This window comes from Cydia pomonella, chromosome 12 (genome assembly GCF_033807575.1).
Source record: "Cydia pomonella isolate Wapato2018A chromosome 12, ilCydPomo1, whole genome shotgun sequence".
Lineage (NCBI taxonomy): Eukaryota > Metazoa > Arthropoda > Insecta > Lepidoptera > Tortricidae > Cydia > Cydia pomonella.
In genome coordinates this window covers 928,975-946,494 of record NC_084714.1, presented here as the reverse complement: position 1 = coordinate 946,494, position 17,520 = coordinate 928,975, and the positions used below count along the sequence as shown (strand labels likewise).

At 36.8% G+C, this 17,520-nt stretch overlaps 1 protein-coding gene and 1 long non-coding RNA gene across 4 annotated transcripts in view; one reads left to right on the top strand and one right to left on the bottom strand.

Moving 5' to 3' along the window:
* The window catches only part of LOC133523223 (uncharacterized), a 524,757-nt gene that overhangs the window by 242,562 nt on the left and 264,675 nt on the right, over positions 1–17,520 (bottom strand). For all 3 annotated transcript variants that reach the window (XM_061858700.1, XM_061858702.1, XM_061858701.1), the window contains one exon: positions 3,970–4,363. In XM_061858700.1, coding sequence (XP_061714684.1) covers positions 3,970–4,363 — 394 coding nt within the window. The remainder of the gene's footprint in view (positions 1–3,969; positions 4,364–17,520) is intronic.
* Positions 1–17,520, top strand: part of LOC133523241 (uncharacterized) — a 321,866-nt gene that overhangs the window by 302,076 nt on the left and 2,270 nt on the right. The gene's annotated exons all lie outside the window — the stretch shown is intronic.

Sequence of the window (17,520 nt, the reverse complement as noted above, 5' to 3'; positions counted from 1 at the left end):
GGCAGATATTAACGAATAACCTGAATGCCTAGTGAAATCTAGCTCGCTTTGCCGTGGGGTTAAATAATCCGATTGCGTTACAAAGCGCCGTTTAGTTCACAGACAATCCAATTAGTCGAGCTGGGTTTGCGTACGATACATGCAGTGCATATTGTTTTACTTATCTCTTTTTAGACGATAGTTCCCGAGTTCGTAAAAGTGAAGGCGCCTTATTTGAATATGCTCAATCTAGTAATTAAATCTCGCGTGTCTCTTGTCTTGAAACTTACTGAACCACATTTCGGTGTCTGAATAACTTGAAAGGAGGATGGGCATATTTGTATGGACACAGGCCTATGAACCAATTTATTATTATTATTTATTTAATACACAGAATTACAGTTTAAAAGTAATACACTGTGAAATGACAATTCCATACTATAAGTATGTACAGTATTCAAGCATTCCAATAAGAATGAGCGACATACCATCGGAAAAATGGAACATGTATTTCATACACTTTTTTATCGTTTAATTCTTTAACACTTGGAGAGCCTAAACGCCTCCAAAACTTATTAATGACATTATTATTGTGTATTACTACTTTCTCAGACCGTGGGGACCTTATACATCTCCAAACTTAATGTATTAACCGTAGAGACTATACGTCTCTGTAATATTGTATAATATTCTTGACTTGGTACATACTAGTTATGTATTCTGTAGCATTAGTTTATGAGCTTATGAGACTGCTTAACAGTCCGGACGCGATTTATTTATTTAGTATAAATTTTATTTTGACACTTGGAGAGACTTTACACCTCCAAATCTTAGTAGTATTAGTACTCTAACATTGGGGACATTTTACATCTCCAGATTTAATGTATTTTTAACCATAGAGACTAAATATCTCTGTTATATTGTAGTAATTATTTATTTTAAGATTATTAAAATGTAATGTTTACCCAGGTATTGGCTGTTGTATTTATAAATGTTGTTATATATTTTTCATCTCACTATATGATGTTACTATAAATGTTGTATTGACTTGTAAAAAAGCCCTTGAGGCCTACTTGCAGAATAAATTTTTGATTGTTGAATTGAATTTTGAAAGGTTTTTTATATACTTATTTTTTTTTGTATATTTGTATATTTTTTTCTTATTAAGCTTACTGTGGGGCTTAGTCAATTTGTGTAATAATGTCCTAATATATTTACTTATTTATACTTAATCTTTTGTATGACAAGAATTCAAATCTCTGTTAAAAAAATTACAAAAAATGTAAGAAAGCAAATAAAAAACTATCCTGAGTCGTGACGTGACACAAAATCATCGACAATAATAAAACCTGCTTATCTGTCTATAACGTGTGATCTTAAACGTGTCTAAATCATTCTTCGAATCGGGCCGTGTGTCATATTTTTGACTGTTTTATGCATTTGTTCAGTAAATACCTAGTAAATAACAGATGTAACACGAAAATTCAATCAAGCTGGAGTATTAATATTGACTATTAAGTTCATTTTAATTACAAAGTTAGCACAACCGACCGTACTAATTATACATGAATGCAACTTTTAATCAGTATACTCTGATTGTATCATGTCATTACTGGAAATTGGTATTTCAGTTAAAGTTTCAATTCCACAACACCCATAGCACACAATATACAGGGCGTCCCAAGACGATGGGACATCAAGGGAAAGTACAGTCAACCAATTTGAATCCTAGGCCACTATAGAACATTGTCGCTTTAACTACTAGATACTTGACACGCATCACTCAATAAGCACTGTCGTAAAAGTCGGTCCTATAGTGGCCTAGGTATCAAATTGGTTGACTGTACCTTAAATATCGTAGATAGGATATTTTGCTGAAAGAAGACTTTACGTTATTTTTAAAAGTCAGTATTTGTAAATGCAGAATATTTAAAGATTTTCTAAGAATTACTTGCTTCATCTGGAAGTCGAACTGACTTAATAATTTTCTTGAAATTTGACTCAAACATTTTACGTTGTTCCTTTCTTTTAAAATACTATGTTACTTAAGAAGAATTATTCTTTTTTGTCTATTCTTTCGATTGGCATCATAAAAATAGGGCTGATTTTTTTTTACACTTAACTCGGTTCGATTCCCAGTCGAAGCAAGTAATTCTTAGAAAATCTTTAAATGCAGAATTACTGACTTTTAAAAATAACATAAAGTTTTCTTTCAGCAAAATATCCTATCTTCGATATTTAAGGTACTTTCCCTTGATGTCTTGGGACGCCCTGTATAGTTGAGTTAAACCAAAATATGTTGGCAGCGATTGTGATAGCCCAGACGGTGCAAGTGTCAAGTAAACGTCATAATTTCATAAAAGTTTGACGTTTAAAATAACACGTGCACCGTCTGGGCTATCAAAGTCGATGCCAACTTATACTGGTTTGACTCTAGTCATAATATTACGGCATTGTACAATCGAACCAACTGAATCATGACCCACCATATGCTTATTTTGCTAAACCCCTTAAATGCAAGTAGTTCGAAATTCGCTTGAAGATTTATTTCCTTGGTAACGAACTTGTTATCATTTGATTAGACACTGACATTTACTGAGTGCACTGTTAAATAAATCGGACATCAATTAAATTTAATTTGTCATTTGTTGTTTATCGCCTAACTGTCAACAGTGTCAATCCGAGAGTTGTGACGTCATCAGAATCTTCAAAGACGTTTCGAGTTTGGTCACGTGACGTGTGCCAAAAGATATTTTAAATTCAATATTTACAAAAATATGATCATTACAGGTAAAAGTAGTTTAACATATTCTTATAATCCAAAAGAATTTATTGGGATACAATTCTGCCCTAAGATTTGTAGATGGAAACAACCCTATTGCAGTAAATTGGAATGTTTGTACGCACTGATATTAGATAATTAAATTCGTGATGTAAATATATGATGAAGTTTATTCAAGTTTCCGGAAATTACCTACCGTATCTATCGGAAGTTTCCGAACAAAACCTTTATATTTCTACGATCATGCTGCATTTCCACTAAGACAGAGATGAGCGAAGATGACAAAAAGGCGTGCGTGAATCAACCAAAAAGTCGAATGTCTTCTTCGCTCCGCTGGTTGCCATTGTTCCCGCACATGTCCTCTCATCTCCACATGTTTGTTAACTTGTGTTATTCGTTAAGCTTTTAAGCATATCTCAATTACTTCATCGTATGGCGGTTTATACACTTATTTCTAAAAATGTACTAAAAGTAAAGCAAGGTAGCTAAGTAGAGTTTTTTACAGTATATTTTTTTATCCTTTACCAGGTATAGTTACAATTTATAGACCACATACGTGTCAATTAATTTCAAACTCAGCAATGCGGTTTAAGGTTCAAATTAGATTGGGCTTGCGGGATATTTTGGTAAATGTTTCTAGATTGGTACAATCTGGAAAAGGGTTAAATTGCGAATTCATTGTCAGGGTGCTTAGCTAACTTACCAAAGGTGACGCATCGCTAAACAATAAACTCTAAAACTGCGATCCTTGCTTGCTTCCCGAAACATGCGTCCATGCCGATACTACGCGAAACTTATTATAAGATCGAATGCGGCAAAACGGGTTTTGCCGTTTAAAGTTAAAAAATATATATATAGAAAAATCATAACTACAGATTTGAAGTATGAGTTTGGACTAATGGAAAATTTTGAGGTTATGATCATTTCCATTTGCCCGTACAATGATAATGTTTGTCTGCTACAATTTTTTGTAACGGAAACTACAGAAATGAAGTCGATGCCATTAATAACCAGTTCACCAAACAATACTTTTATCAGTTTTTTTAATTGCTGACATAAATCAAAATATCTGACGCCAGTCCGTCTAACATTCTTCTACATTATTTCGACAGTGTCAGTTGCGTTTCATTTGCTACGGAGCGAAAACGATTGGCATGTTGGTTAAGCACCAAGGTCTATTTATCTATTGCTTAAAAAAATGCACTTACCTAAAAACAACACTAGCATCCTCCCCCAACCGCTCCGCTTCACTAACACTCCACATCAACAGCACCTCCCCCCTCTCCCCCAACGGCCCACTCACTACCCTAGCCGGCACAAACCTCCTCCTATACCTCACACTTTTCACTACCCGCGGTCTAAAATACACACTCGACCACTTATCACTTTCGAATTCACTTGCTTCAAATCGACTGTCCCTTGTTTCGCGTTCGAATTTCGAATTGAAACGGCGTTTATGCTTGTGCTTGGGTACGAAGTGGGGGGCGTCGTCGGGGCAAGAGCGTTCGAGGGGGGAGGTAGGGGTGAAGTTGCCGCGGACGAAGGGGCCCACGATTGAGTAGAGAGCGTAGTCGCGGAGAGTAGCGTCGAAACGGAGGTGGACTGGAAAGAAAAGGTACAGTTAGTAGTTTTAGTATTACTTTGTATAAGTACAGAATGGAATTGCACAGGGCAGCTATCTGACCAATAACGGTAGAGCGGGCAACGCCGCAGGGGATGTTAGTGGGTATTCTCTTCCCCTCCCTGTTTAACAGAGGGAGTACCGGGAGGAGCGAGTCCCACATACCACCCCCCAAGTTGGCCTCCCCAGCCAGGGGGTGAGATGCGTAAATGCATTTACCCCTGCGTTCACGCTCCGCTTCTAAGGTTTGTTGTCAACAACAACTCATGTCGCAAAATACTGGTTCTCTATGGCGGTTCTATACGTAATAATAATTGTTTATGCATTCAATGCAAACTTTGTTTTACTTGAGAGAATGCCCTTGTTGCATATTAGATAACTTGATAACATGATATTCATGAGTCGACACCAAGCGTTAGAAACACAAGACATATTACCAAAGGTATTGTCATTCAGACGAATCCCGAGAAGATGAACGTCTTAATAATGCAGCATTTAATCAAAGACACTAATCGCCTGCAAGGTATAAGCAAGTGGTTTTAATTATCATGATGAAAGGCAGCCCATTACCCCACGTTTCGCGCGGCGCGCCATATTTTTTGTTCCTTTCTAATTTACTTTACGCCCCCTTTTAAGTGTAATTGTAAATATTGAATTTAGCAATAATATGTAGGTATTTGCGAATTATTGGTTTTTGTTTTGTTTTTATTATTTGATTATTTGTTTGTTTTGTAACATTCCGAGATTTAATAATATATCTTTTTGTTTTTCTAGTCCAATAAACTGACATTTTGGTACAGTCACGGACTTTAATAGTTGAGCCATTTAGGGTTCAAGCTAATTTGGTTGTCTACATTAACGGTGTGAATGTCCAATGTAAAGTAAACCATAAATTGCTCTAAAAGTTTTGCACACTTCGATTAATAAGCGTACCTAAGCGTCATTCTAGACATGTCAAATTTGCTTGTAAAAGTTTGACAGTTAGGCTAGCACATGGAGCGTAAGCGTAAGAGAAAGTATCGTAATACGCGCGTAGAACAAGAGCAGGCACAACTTCAAATATCGACACGAAGCGTTGTCGTATCGTAGCGTATAAGATTTCTGTCGTCATTACAACAGGCGAAGCGTAATACGCGCGTACAAAACTTCTGACAAAATCAAATAAAACAATCATCATCTGACGACAAAGTAAGATCGTAGATACATCCACCGAAGACATCTGACGCCAGTGACGCCATTATTTCAATTAATGAGATTTCGATTACGCTTACTCGACGCTTGGTGCCCAGAACTCTACGCGTCTCGTACTCCTAACGTTTTTACGATACGCTTACGCGACGCCTCATATGTATATGGGAACGTTAATCAGTTCATTTGATCAGTCGAGGCGCAACCTGCCCTCATCATAATTTATACTCATAGCTATTTCTTCGCCAATATTAATCAGTTGGCCAATTATTTAATAATTTAATAACATCTAATTACTTGACATTAAATTCGGCAATGATTTCAGAACCATGTTCTTTATATCTCACGTGTAATCTATGATTAAGTTTAGCGCAAAGGGCATACAACACATTGCGAGTACAGTATAACAACGCCTTAAGGATGTTGTTGAAGCTGCCTAGGCACTGCACTGGCATGTTTGCCGAAGCCCGAGCAGATGATTTCTCTGCCATTAGACGGAAGAAAATTGGCTCTCTACTGAGGAGAGTGCGGGGCAGCAGCAACAGCCTCCTTAGGGCATTGGGAGGGCGTCTCGACTGTCCCATAACTAATAAATACTGGGTTAAAGTTGTCATTGGCAGGGCAAAGTAATGTCCAATCATGTTGTTAGTTATACTCGTAGTTATATATCAATAGATATATTTTAGTTTTATTTTCATACTCCGACCGGTCTGGCCTAGTGGGTAGTGACCCTGCCTATGAAGCTGATGGTCCCGGGTTCAAATCCTGGTAAGAGCATATATTTGTGTGATGAACACGGATAGTTGTTTCTGAGTTATGGGTGTTTTCTATGTATTTAAGTATTTATAATTGTATATTATATATATCGTTGTCTAGGTACCTACAAGACAAGCCTTATTGAGCTTACTGTGGGACCTAGTCAATTTGTGTAATAATATCCTATAATATTTATTTACTTATTATTTATTATTTATACTAACGTAGCTATTAAGTTTTGCGGGTTACTAACTAGAATATGGTATAAAAAGGTCTGACATAAAGCATTTTTATTTATTTAATTTAAACTTATTTTTAAAAGCCCTTATTTTAAACTTTTTATGTACGTCATAAATTACCATAGTCAATCACTTTTTTACTGTAACTTTATTATTGCAACTGGTATTTCCGAGGTGAGGGCCTGGAGATCGGTAATACAGGTCTAACCTAGTTCAGGCTACAGTCCCTCACAAAGGTCATCGTAAAAAATAAAAATAAAATTTCGTTTGTGAAATAAAATATTTTTAGTATTTTTTTTCTCTTATTTCCTTCATTTATTTTTCTTCTTATGTTAGGCTTTTTACAACATGAATATAAAAGTAAAATACAAAACCATATAAACATATTATAAAAAACCTAACCTAGGGTGCCGCCAGCAGCGGGGCCCAAGCTGCCGGTGGTCAGGACCGCAGAGAGAAGAACCGCCGGACTATCCTCGCCGTGTCCAAGATCACCGCCTTCTGCAACTGACCCTTGATCCAACCACCTACCGAGAGTCTCTCTAGGTGTTGGTCGAGACTCTTCGCTATGAGACCGTGCGCTGAAACGACTATCGGGACAATGATCGTCGAATCAACATCCCACATAGCGGTTATCTCGTGAGCCAAGTCTAGGTACTTACTGGACTTGTCCTTCACTTGACTATTTTTATTATTATTATTAATACTACGTAACTCAGAAATACCCATAAAATATAAAGATTCCTTAGCAAAGCACCGTGAAAGCTAGCCTGATACCGAATCCGGAGCAAGTAATCCATTGTCACTCGCAGCTTAGCGGATCGCTGCGGTTTGGAACAGGGAAAATATACTTGAACAAAAAATAGCAGTAGTTTTTATCTGACGATGGCAAAAGAAAATCATAAGATTTTTGCAGTGTACATAGTGCGCAAAAGGGTCGTTGTTGTTCTAAAAAGTGTGCAGAAAATGATATGTTTCTGCATTAGAGCATTTTACTTTCCCAGTACGCTTTTTTCGTTTATATTACGATAAGCAATTAAAATGTGACATGAAATAGATTTGTTGTACAATTTCCATTCTAATATTTAATTCTCCATTCCATAGAGATTCCACACTTAGCTAAATTGTAAATTGAAAGTATCGTCAAAAAATACTGTAAAGTTTATACTTGTCATGTTTTTTTTAATGTACTCGTATTTGAAATGAAAAGTAGAGTGTTAAACTCGGGTTAAAGGCACCATTTCAGTCTCGTATTATTGGCACTCTTACTGCGTTCGGGCGCCAAACTACCTCGACAGAAATAAGTGCCTTTCATCCCTTGGTTAACAATCTACTATTACATAATATGTACTCGTTTTACGGCATTTTTTATCATTGGACTATAGCTCAAGTCAACTATTTCTCACAGAATTCGTATTATGAGGCCTTTTAGGGATAAGTTCGCCTTTGTACATAACATAAAAAAAATGTTTTGTTTGTCTGTTTTATGTTAACCTGTTTACGTGCAATAAAGTGACATACATACATACGTACATGAGCCTTTCATGAAGACTTGCGGTTACCACAATTCTCGTAGGTATTCTTTGGCGGTAAACACTACGCTAAGCTGAATTATTAGTTACATTCCAAACAAGTTTAGTAGTAGTAGTAGTACTAGTAGTAGTAAACTTTTTACTGTACAAAAATACATATTAAAAGTAACATACAATTAGTAAGAAGTACAAATGCGAATTTATCCCTTTGAGGGATCTCTTCCAGTTAACCTTTGAGTAGATGAGAGGAGAGAGTGAAAAGATGGTGACAAGTGCAGCAAAATGTACAACAAGGTATCAGAAAGACGAAGGATATAAATACATACATAATTTATAGGATAAATATGTATTACAACGAAAACGAATGGGGAAAATACACTATACATTGGAAAGAAGTAAAAAAATATAAAGCAACTATACAATAGAAATATATATATTAATCAGTCCTTGTCTATAGTGTCTGTACCACCGACTACAATAGGAGGCCGTTTATTGTAGGCTGTGGTGCACCATAAATAAAATTTTATGTTATATACCTAGGGGAGGTTAAAGATGCTATGGTTATCTGACTGATAAATATATATATTTCTATTGTATAGTTGCTTTATATTTTTTTACTTCTTTCCAATTTATAGTGTATTTTCCCTATTCCTTTTTGTTGTAATACATGTTTATCCTATAAATTATGTATGTATTCAAATCCTTCGTCTTTCTGATACCATGTTGTACATTTTGCTGCATTTTGCAAGTCCTTCGAGTTCAGATCTCGGTCAGGGCACTTGTTTGTGTGTTTATAACGAATATTTGCTCCTGAGTGATGGATGTTTTCTGTGTCTAAGTATGTACAATATGACCCTTATTGAACATACTGTGGGACTAGTGACTAGTAGCCTTACCACGACTGCCGTAGCACTGTCAAACTAACAAACTCGCTAACGTCTGCGTAACTTACTTTCAATACATCTCGCTCGCACTAATATGCGAGTACGAGCGAAATGCATTAGATAGTAAGCTACGCACATGCTAGCGAATATGTCGGTGTCAAACTGGGTATGCGTTGATCTGCCTAAAAATGTCCTATAATAGTAATATGTATTTATCTGTATTATGCATATCATGGCTTAGTACCAAAAGTACAAATTTTGCTTTGTTTGGGGCTAGGTCGATTTGTCTAAGATGGTCCCAAAGTATTTATTTATCTCGTATTTACAATCAAAATACCAAGTATTTATACCACAACGTAAGTAGGATAAATACTAGACCAAGTATTTCTATTCCCTAAACTAAAGCGCGGGAAATTGCCCCTGGCGGACATTTTTGGGGCACGCCTTCGTTTCCGGGGCCCGATGGCTCGGCATCCGGCGTCGTATCGATGACAGATAGGTTCCCATTATTGGCACTGTCGGCATTTTGTCATACGTGTTTACGTTCTAATTTGGGCTTCCGATTCTATTAGTCCTGGGTGCGTACACAATCTTCTGTACGCATCCAGCATTGGCATCTGTCAATCATTATTATTGTATGTATGTTAGTCTGTAAGGTATGTATATATGGGCCATAGTTGCCTGAAAATAAATTATATTTAATTTAATTTAATTTAATTATCGCTGCGTACCGAACGAAACGCAACTATCTTATTAACTTAGAGAGATTAGAGTTAACGGGTGGCACTTTGTCTATGCTCCCTGCATACATAGATCTGTTTTTGAGAAATTGGTTGACTGGTCAAAATGCCATTTGTATATTTTATTTTATGTGCAAGAAAAATGACAGTCACAAAATCACTACCGTACAATTAAAGTTACGCTTTAATTTTTGGCTAATGAATATAAATTATATTTTCTTATTACAATTGTTTGAAACGGAAAAGAATAGAATAGAAATAGTTTTATTCATAAGATACTCACTCAAATGAACCAAAATACATATGAGAAAAACGTACCTACAAAGAAGAAAATGGCATCATCACTCTCAGCATGTTGCTGGTGAATTGGTGATTTCGTCATTAAAATAAAGTTACGTACAATTGTAAAATACTCACGAAACACTCCTTAAGCACTTTTATGTACCATAAAAACTTACTAACTCGCATTGTTACAAAAACTTCCCAATTCCTCCCCGAACTCCAAGAAAAAGATCGAAAATAAATATTTTTAGAAGGTTTTTAACGGGCGCACATCTTTCACGTCTCCGAATATGCCTACGTGCCTAAAGTGGCACTCTGATAAAATACCCACTGTGAAAAAGATTTTAGCATTTTTTTTTTTCACGTCTTATGGTCGTGTTTCGAATAATTGAACAGTGCCAGTCTTTTGCTAGTTAATCTCTATAAACGTAAAACTGATTGCTTTTTCAGAGGGGAAGTCGGGATGGTGTTATGCAATTTTTAATCAGCTGAATAATGGCAAGGCTGAAAAGTGACTAAATTTAGCTTTTTACTGCATGCAGTAGGTACTTAAGCGAATCATCGTACCAATGAGTTTTTCGGAACTTATGTGTACGAAATGTTATTTGATATTTACCAGACGCTTTTCGGTGAAGGAAAACATCATGAGGAAACCGGACTAATCCCAACAAGGCCTAGTTTTACCCTCTGGGTTGGAAGGTCAGATGGCAGTCGCCTTCGTAAAAACTAGTGCCTACGCCAAATCTTGGGATTAGTTGTCAAAGCGGACCCCAGGCTCCCTTGAGCCGTGGCAATAAGCCGGGACAACGCTAGGAAGAAAAAAAAAGTGGGTACTTAAGCGCACGATGAATTTAAGACGAAAGTGGATGACTACTTCTCCATACAAACGTATTTCCTTTTGATTTGACTTTTTAGTATTAGAAATAGCTATCCCTCCTAAATTTATTTAAAAATAAATAAAAAAGCATGTCAATACACAAAATAACAATAAAATTATAACTTAAGACTAGCTTAAGCGTAGTCAAAAAGTCCCCCTCGAGTCATCCCCGGCACAAAGATACCCATCACATTAGCCGTATTACCACGTTAAATGGCGATGAGGAATTTTTTTTATAAAAAAGAATTAACTCCATTAATTAACTATAGTTAAAAGCTCCTAACATTAATGTGGTTAATATACTTAGATCAAATTGCGTAAAAATATATTATATAAAGTACAAAGAGGAAAATGGAGAATACGTTTGTATTGAGAAGCGGTCATGTGCCTTCGTCCCCTTCGCCCCAAGCGAATTATAACGATTAATTATAATTATAATTGTAATAAATAGTTATTTGAGACTGGCTAGATTGGGCTTAAGATTTATTTATTTATTTCCACACTTACAACTATCTTTACAGGTACTAGACCTAAGACAATAGTGTAACTACTAACAAAAAAATATTCTAACTCATGGCGCATATAACATAATGTGAACAATGTGGACTTTGTGAATTCAGTCAGATAACACCAGAAGATATTTAAATAATACATGCAACAGAAAAACAATTTATCCCAAAAAATAGAAACAATATCATTATAATGTATTTGCATTGTCGCATAACATCGTTCATCCCAAATGAATAATAGGGATTTCAGGATAAAATAATGGAATCAATTCATTAAGAGAAAGGAAAAATATTTTCTCAACCTGTTTTTATTGTGGAAACCAGTTTTAAGTCATGTACTCTAAAACTTCTACAAATTTCAATGTCAATTGATTAGTAATATTATATTAAGTGCATTTTTCTTATTCTACATTAATCCTTAAACAAACCATAATTTCTGCAACAAGCTTCGTCAAAAACATCTATAGATTAACGGCCATCCCCAGATCCCCACCTTGCATCAAGCCAGGCCTGAAAGCTCCCGTTAAGCCGGCACGGCATCATTCCCACGCTGTATGGCGATGGATACTTGTTGGACCAGCAAAGACCCAGAGCGGAGATCATTACCCTTCTCCCATAAACGCCTGCCTAACTCCGTAAAATGCTCCAGAGCCTCATTACCCTAGGGTCCAGCAGTCTTCACAGCGACCGGTACGAAATCGTATGTAACTTTCACGGTGGAGTACTTGGCGTGTTTAAGCCTTGCAGCCGTTTGTGACGCCGATCCCACCGACAGCGGTGAAGAGAGTGTCTCATAAGAGACAACGCCCCTTCCGCCAAGGAACCAACGTCAACCCATCCGGTCGCTTTGTCATCCGTGCGTGCATGCGTGGTTGTTTGTCATCCGTGCGTGCATGCGTGGTTGTTTGTCATCCGTGCGTGCATGCGTGGTTGTTTGTTATCCGTGCGTGCATGCGTAGTAGTTTGTCATCCGTGCGTGCATGCGTGGTTATTTTGGTATGAGTATTGATCATATCTATCTAAGGTCTAATATCAATAAAACTTGGGTAATAGGATATTATTTTTGTAATAAGTACTGTATTTAGCGAAATTTATTTTTGCCCCGGCAAACCGTATGCTAATATATCACAATTACCTATCCCTTGCGAGCCCTAATGACTACATTAATGGCCGTAATCGAGCGGGGCCGGGGTTAATCTGCGAGTGATTTGCAATACCGTGTCCCGCCTGACAAGTAGACTAAATTAGCTATTGTGTAACAGGTAATGCTAACTGCGTAGAGATGTGGCCTCGCTCTGCATTTTCTATGTACCGGGGAGTGCTAAAAGCGCTGGTGTCCTAGCGGTAAGAGCGTGCGACTTGCAATCGCTTGTGCGGCTTGCTCGCGGGTTCAAACTCCGGCTCGTACCAAAGTTTTTTTAGGAACTTATGTACCTACGAAATATCATTTGATATTTACCAGTCTCTTTTCGGTGAAGGAAAACATCGTGAGGAAACCGGACTAATCCCAATAAGGCCTAGTTTACCTTCTGGATTGGAAGGTCAGATCGGTCGCTTTTAAAAACTTTTAGTGCCTACGCTGCTATCTATGGATTACTTGTCAAGCGGACCCCAGGCTCCCATGAGTAGTGGCAAAAATGCCAGGACAACGCGAGGAAGAAGAAAAAGCGGCCAAGTGCGACTAGTGCGAGTCGGACTATCTCAGAAATTACAAAACTCATGAAAGTATTGTTTGGTAAACTGGCTATTCATGGCATCAACTTCATTTCTGTAGTTGTCGTTACACGATTGGTTAAGTTTTATATCAGATAAAATCGTATCAAAGATGTCTCTTTCGAAACATTTTCATTGTACAGGCAAGGACCGTTATGTCTCTAAATTCTCCATGAATGTAGATTAGTCTAAACACACTTCAATATTGTAGTTTTTACTTTAAACAGTAAAGCTCGTTTTGCCGCATACAATCTTATAGACAATTTTTAATATTAATCTTTTCACCGCTATTGATTTGATATTAAGTCAGTACCTTTATGCCCCACACGCCACGAATTGATACGGGCAATTTTTGACAAGACGTTGATGACACGTTATTACTTCATTGACGTGGCGGCGAAACGGTTAATGCAAGATTAATACGAATATTACTAATCACGTTGAGACAACAAGCCATTTCTGAGTAAATTATGGTTGTCTGGTATTCATATTAGTCTACTATCTCGAATTTTAAGTACAGTGAAAAGATAGTGAAAAGATTTAATTTGTGACCCATTTCGTACCTTGTCAGAGTGACATAACAATGGTATAAGGTCTCTAGCGACTTTCATGTTTATTTGTCACTGTGACAAGTTGGGAAATGGGTCCCAAATTAAATCTTTTGACTGAGTAAATCAGGATTTAAAACACATACTATCTCTTTTGTAGCGAGGTCCGATATTAGGATAAACTGGTCGTCAAACTTCTCCAAAAGCCTTATGTAAAAAGAAACCCATTTATAAAGCATCTTATATATATCTTCTATCTCTTATATCTTCAAAATAATTTATTATGAGGAGTACAAAAATGTTCTCGTATTTTTACAATACCCAAAAAAGAAAAATGAGAAAATATACCCTTAGGTCAATCCCAAAGACAAAATAGTCCTTCACATTTGAAAAATATCTAATATAAAACCCAGTTCAGCAAAACCATTTTGTATGCAAATAGTATTAGATGTAGACTCGAATATACAAGTGCATTGGACTGACCGTACCGACTGGCGACAATCCCTTTAAACTTTAAGCCCGTCATAACGAGGAGCGCGTGCCGAGACTGCGGAGCGACATTGAGAATAAATCGATTTATAGCACTATTTTCTTTTTAGGGTTCCCTTATAGGTTCCTAGGATATCTAGGTATACGCAAGAGGGCTTTATCTTGGAACAGGATAGACTAAATTGTTGACAATATTTTAAACAGAAGTTTATTTTCAGAAGATAAAAACCCTCGCCATGCTATCTCGTCGCTTAAGTTTCGGGCGGCGCGCCATATCTTTTGTTTTCTTCTAATTTCCTGGCTTTGCGCCCACTATTCATTACATATGTTATATATTTAACATATATAATATTAAATTATATTAGGTATAGTCATGTTTACTTAAACTTAGTTATATCGAAACCGCAAAATTCATCAACCACGAGGGATTACAAATTGTTCCCAACTTAAGTTTAAACTTTTGCACAATTGCGCGCCATTGGGATTTAATATGACTACGTAGCATGCTTTACAGGTAAAAGTTATGTTATAGAACTATGTAGGTATGATGGTATTTATTTAATTAAGAAACAAACAGTCGTTTACAAACAATTTTACAAGAATATTTTTTGAATTAAGACCTGAAGTTTCCTTCTTGTGTATAAATTGCAGTCTATAAAACAACAAACAAAAAAATAGGTACTAGGTAGTTAAGTTCGAAGGTATAGGTAGACTCACGAGAGCCGGCGGCGCACGTTTTGTGCACAATTCAGTCAATTTATTTTTATAAGAAATCCTCGCCAATTTTCGTGAATCGACCCGTCCCATAGGTACATAAGTATTGATAATAAAGTTTAAATGTAAAAATGTATGAGTAGTGACATATTTACCGGAAAGTGACATACATAATGAAAAAAATACATACGTAATTAAGTACCGAAAAGCACTTTTTAGCGAATTAACAGAACAGTTAAACAAATCTAAATTGTTAAATTTTTCATTTTCGTTAAAAAGTTTACAAACACGTCTTATAAATACATTTTTTGCATAGCATGTTCGACTAAAGGGAATGGAAAACATTTTTTTTTCTGACACTGGCGCTGACGTCTACGAGGAACAAATGTATTTGTTGTAGAAGTGAGGGGACATCTAACACATTGTTCATAATTTTGTAAAGTAGGACAGAGTCTACACAGTCTCGTCGACTATCAAAAGTTTGGAGTTTGTGATGAATCAGCGGCTCCTTTTAGTTAAGGTGAGTATGACCAGTTCTAAAATCGAGGCTTCTAACGAACTTTTTTGTATTCGTTCCACTCTTTCAATATGAGCATTATGCTAGCGTTTCCAAACTGCGCAGGCAAATTCGAGGTGGCTGCGAATAAAACTGTTAAAAAAGATTTTGTAAGGGACACTATTTTTAATTGACTTTCCTACTTGTAAAATGAAATCTAATTGTTTGTACGCCTTTTTTATAACAGAGTCTAAATGAGGTATAAATGATAGTTTGGAGTCCATAATAACTCCAAGATCTCGGATTTGTGTTACTCTACTCAGACGACTGTTATACTCAGGCGTTGTATAAATAACTTTATTGATAGTTGTCACAAAGTGACCAGTAACACTTAGCAAAAACTAGGTTTTCAGAAAAAAGTGCCAGTTTCACCCATAACATTTAATTTCTATGTGCTTTGTTTTTTGGCGACATTTACATAAACTAATTTTTCTTTTTTTTGGCTTCAGAAATGCGTGGTCAAAATCTTTCGGCTTCCTCGTGTTACACTGTGAATATATACCAAATTAATATAGCAAAACGGAAACACTTTCTCAATATTCATATCACGCACTCGTATATCGGTAGATTCGGTAACGAAAACACCCCTGGGATATTCGCGTGCCATTTATTTTCGATGACGTTTTGCTTCCTATTCGAAAGTGTTGCCAGCTTATAATATAGTGTTTTGTAACGGCCGATGTTGTTAGTCGGTTTTTCAATTGGAATCTGTTACCATATCTTATCTTATGATTTTCGGGAGCCCTTGAAGAACACTTCTACGCATAGAAATCTTTTGTGCAATTACCCCCTTAGGAAAGGTTCGTCAGCTACTCAAGAGCTTTTTCGGCCATCTCCATGTGCCTGATGATGGAGCTCATGGGTAGCATTTTGCATTCGTTCTTTCTTTTGGTTCCAGATAGTCTGCTTCAAAGTCTTTCATACTTTGTCTGGCGAGGGCGTGACATTCACACATTAGGTATTACTGAATTATTGTCTCTTCTTCTTCGCTACACATTCGACAGTCAGTGTTGTCAGAGCGTCCCATCCTGGCTAAAATTAACCCCCCCCTCCCCCCGTAACCCCGTGTATTTGACCCTGTAATGGTCAGTAAATACCCCTGTTTTAATTTGGAGTTGTCGTTCGCTAAGTTTCCATAGGTTTTTGCTCCAACTGGAGTCTACTATTACTTGCATAAAGAGCTTTAAGTGCTGTAGATCTATCTTGTGTTTGGTCTTAGTATGGTCTTTGATAGGTCTTTGAATCTGTTGCTGGGCACATAGATTATTAGAGTCCGTCTAAGCTACTGCACCAACTTCAATAGGACATAGTGAGGTATCATTTTCAATAAATAATCTGAGATATTACAAAAACATCATAAAATGATTAGGTATAATTGTAATAAACGCGCATAATCCACCCAGAAAAGGTGACAAATGTGATTTTGGAGACATCACGCTACACTAGCGCCTCTAGCGACGGATTTATACGCGGTAACTCTCATCACGAGTGCACCAGGGAGTGGTGACAGACACTCAGGACGCCCACTCAAGCGTTGGGCTGATGAAAAAGAAAACTGCCGGCATGGGGTGGCATTATCTAGCCCAAGATCGAGATGCATGGCAAAAACTGGAGCCTGGAGGGGATCCCAAAAAAAAAATCTCATGTATAATAATATTTAATTAACTGTTTTTATATTTGAATACAATTTATATGTTATTCCTTGCAACACTTCCTTATATGCAACACAGAAAGAAAGGGTCGCAAATAAAGGCTATTTTATTTTATTTATTTTTTTATTTTAACTCTCATCACACGTGGTCGCGACATTGAGTTATTATTACTATTGAGAAGCCTTACCAAACAATGAAATTGCCGTAATTATAATGTCGCAAACGTCTTAAACGCCACGAGTTTCACGACACGCACCGCTTCCATTGTTTGTTGTCGGCCCAGCAACAACTCATTGCGCAAAATACTGATTATCTGTGTGTCAGTTATATACGTATAATTAATAGTTCAATGCGTCGCGATTCTCAGTAGCAATAGCAGATCAAGAATGAAGAAGACTGGCGGTATGAAGTACGAAACTCGTAGGGACCGCTAGTTAATTATATTAAAACATGTCCCAC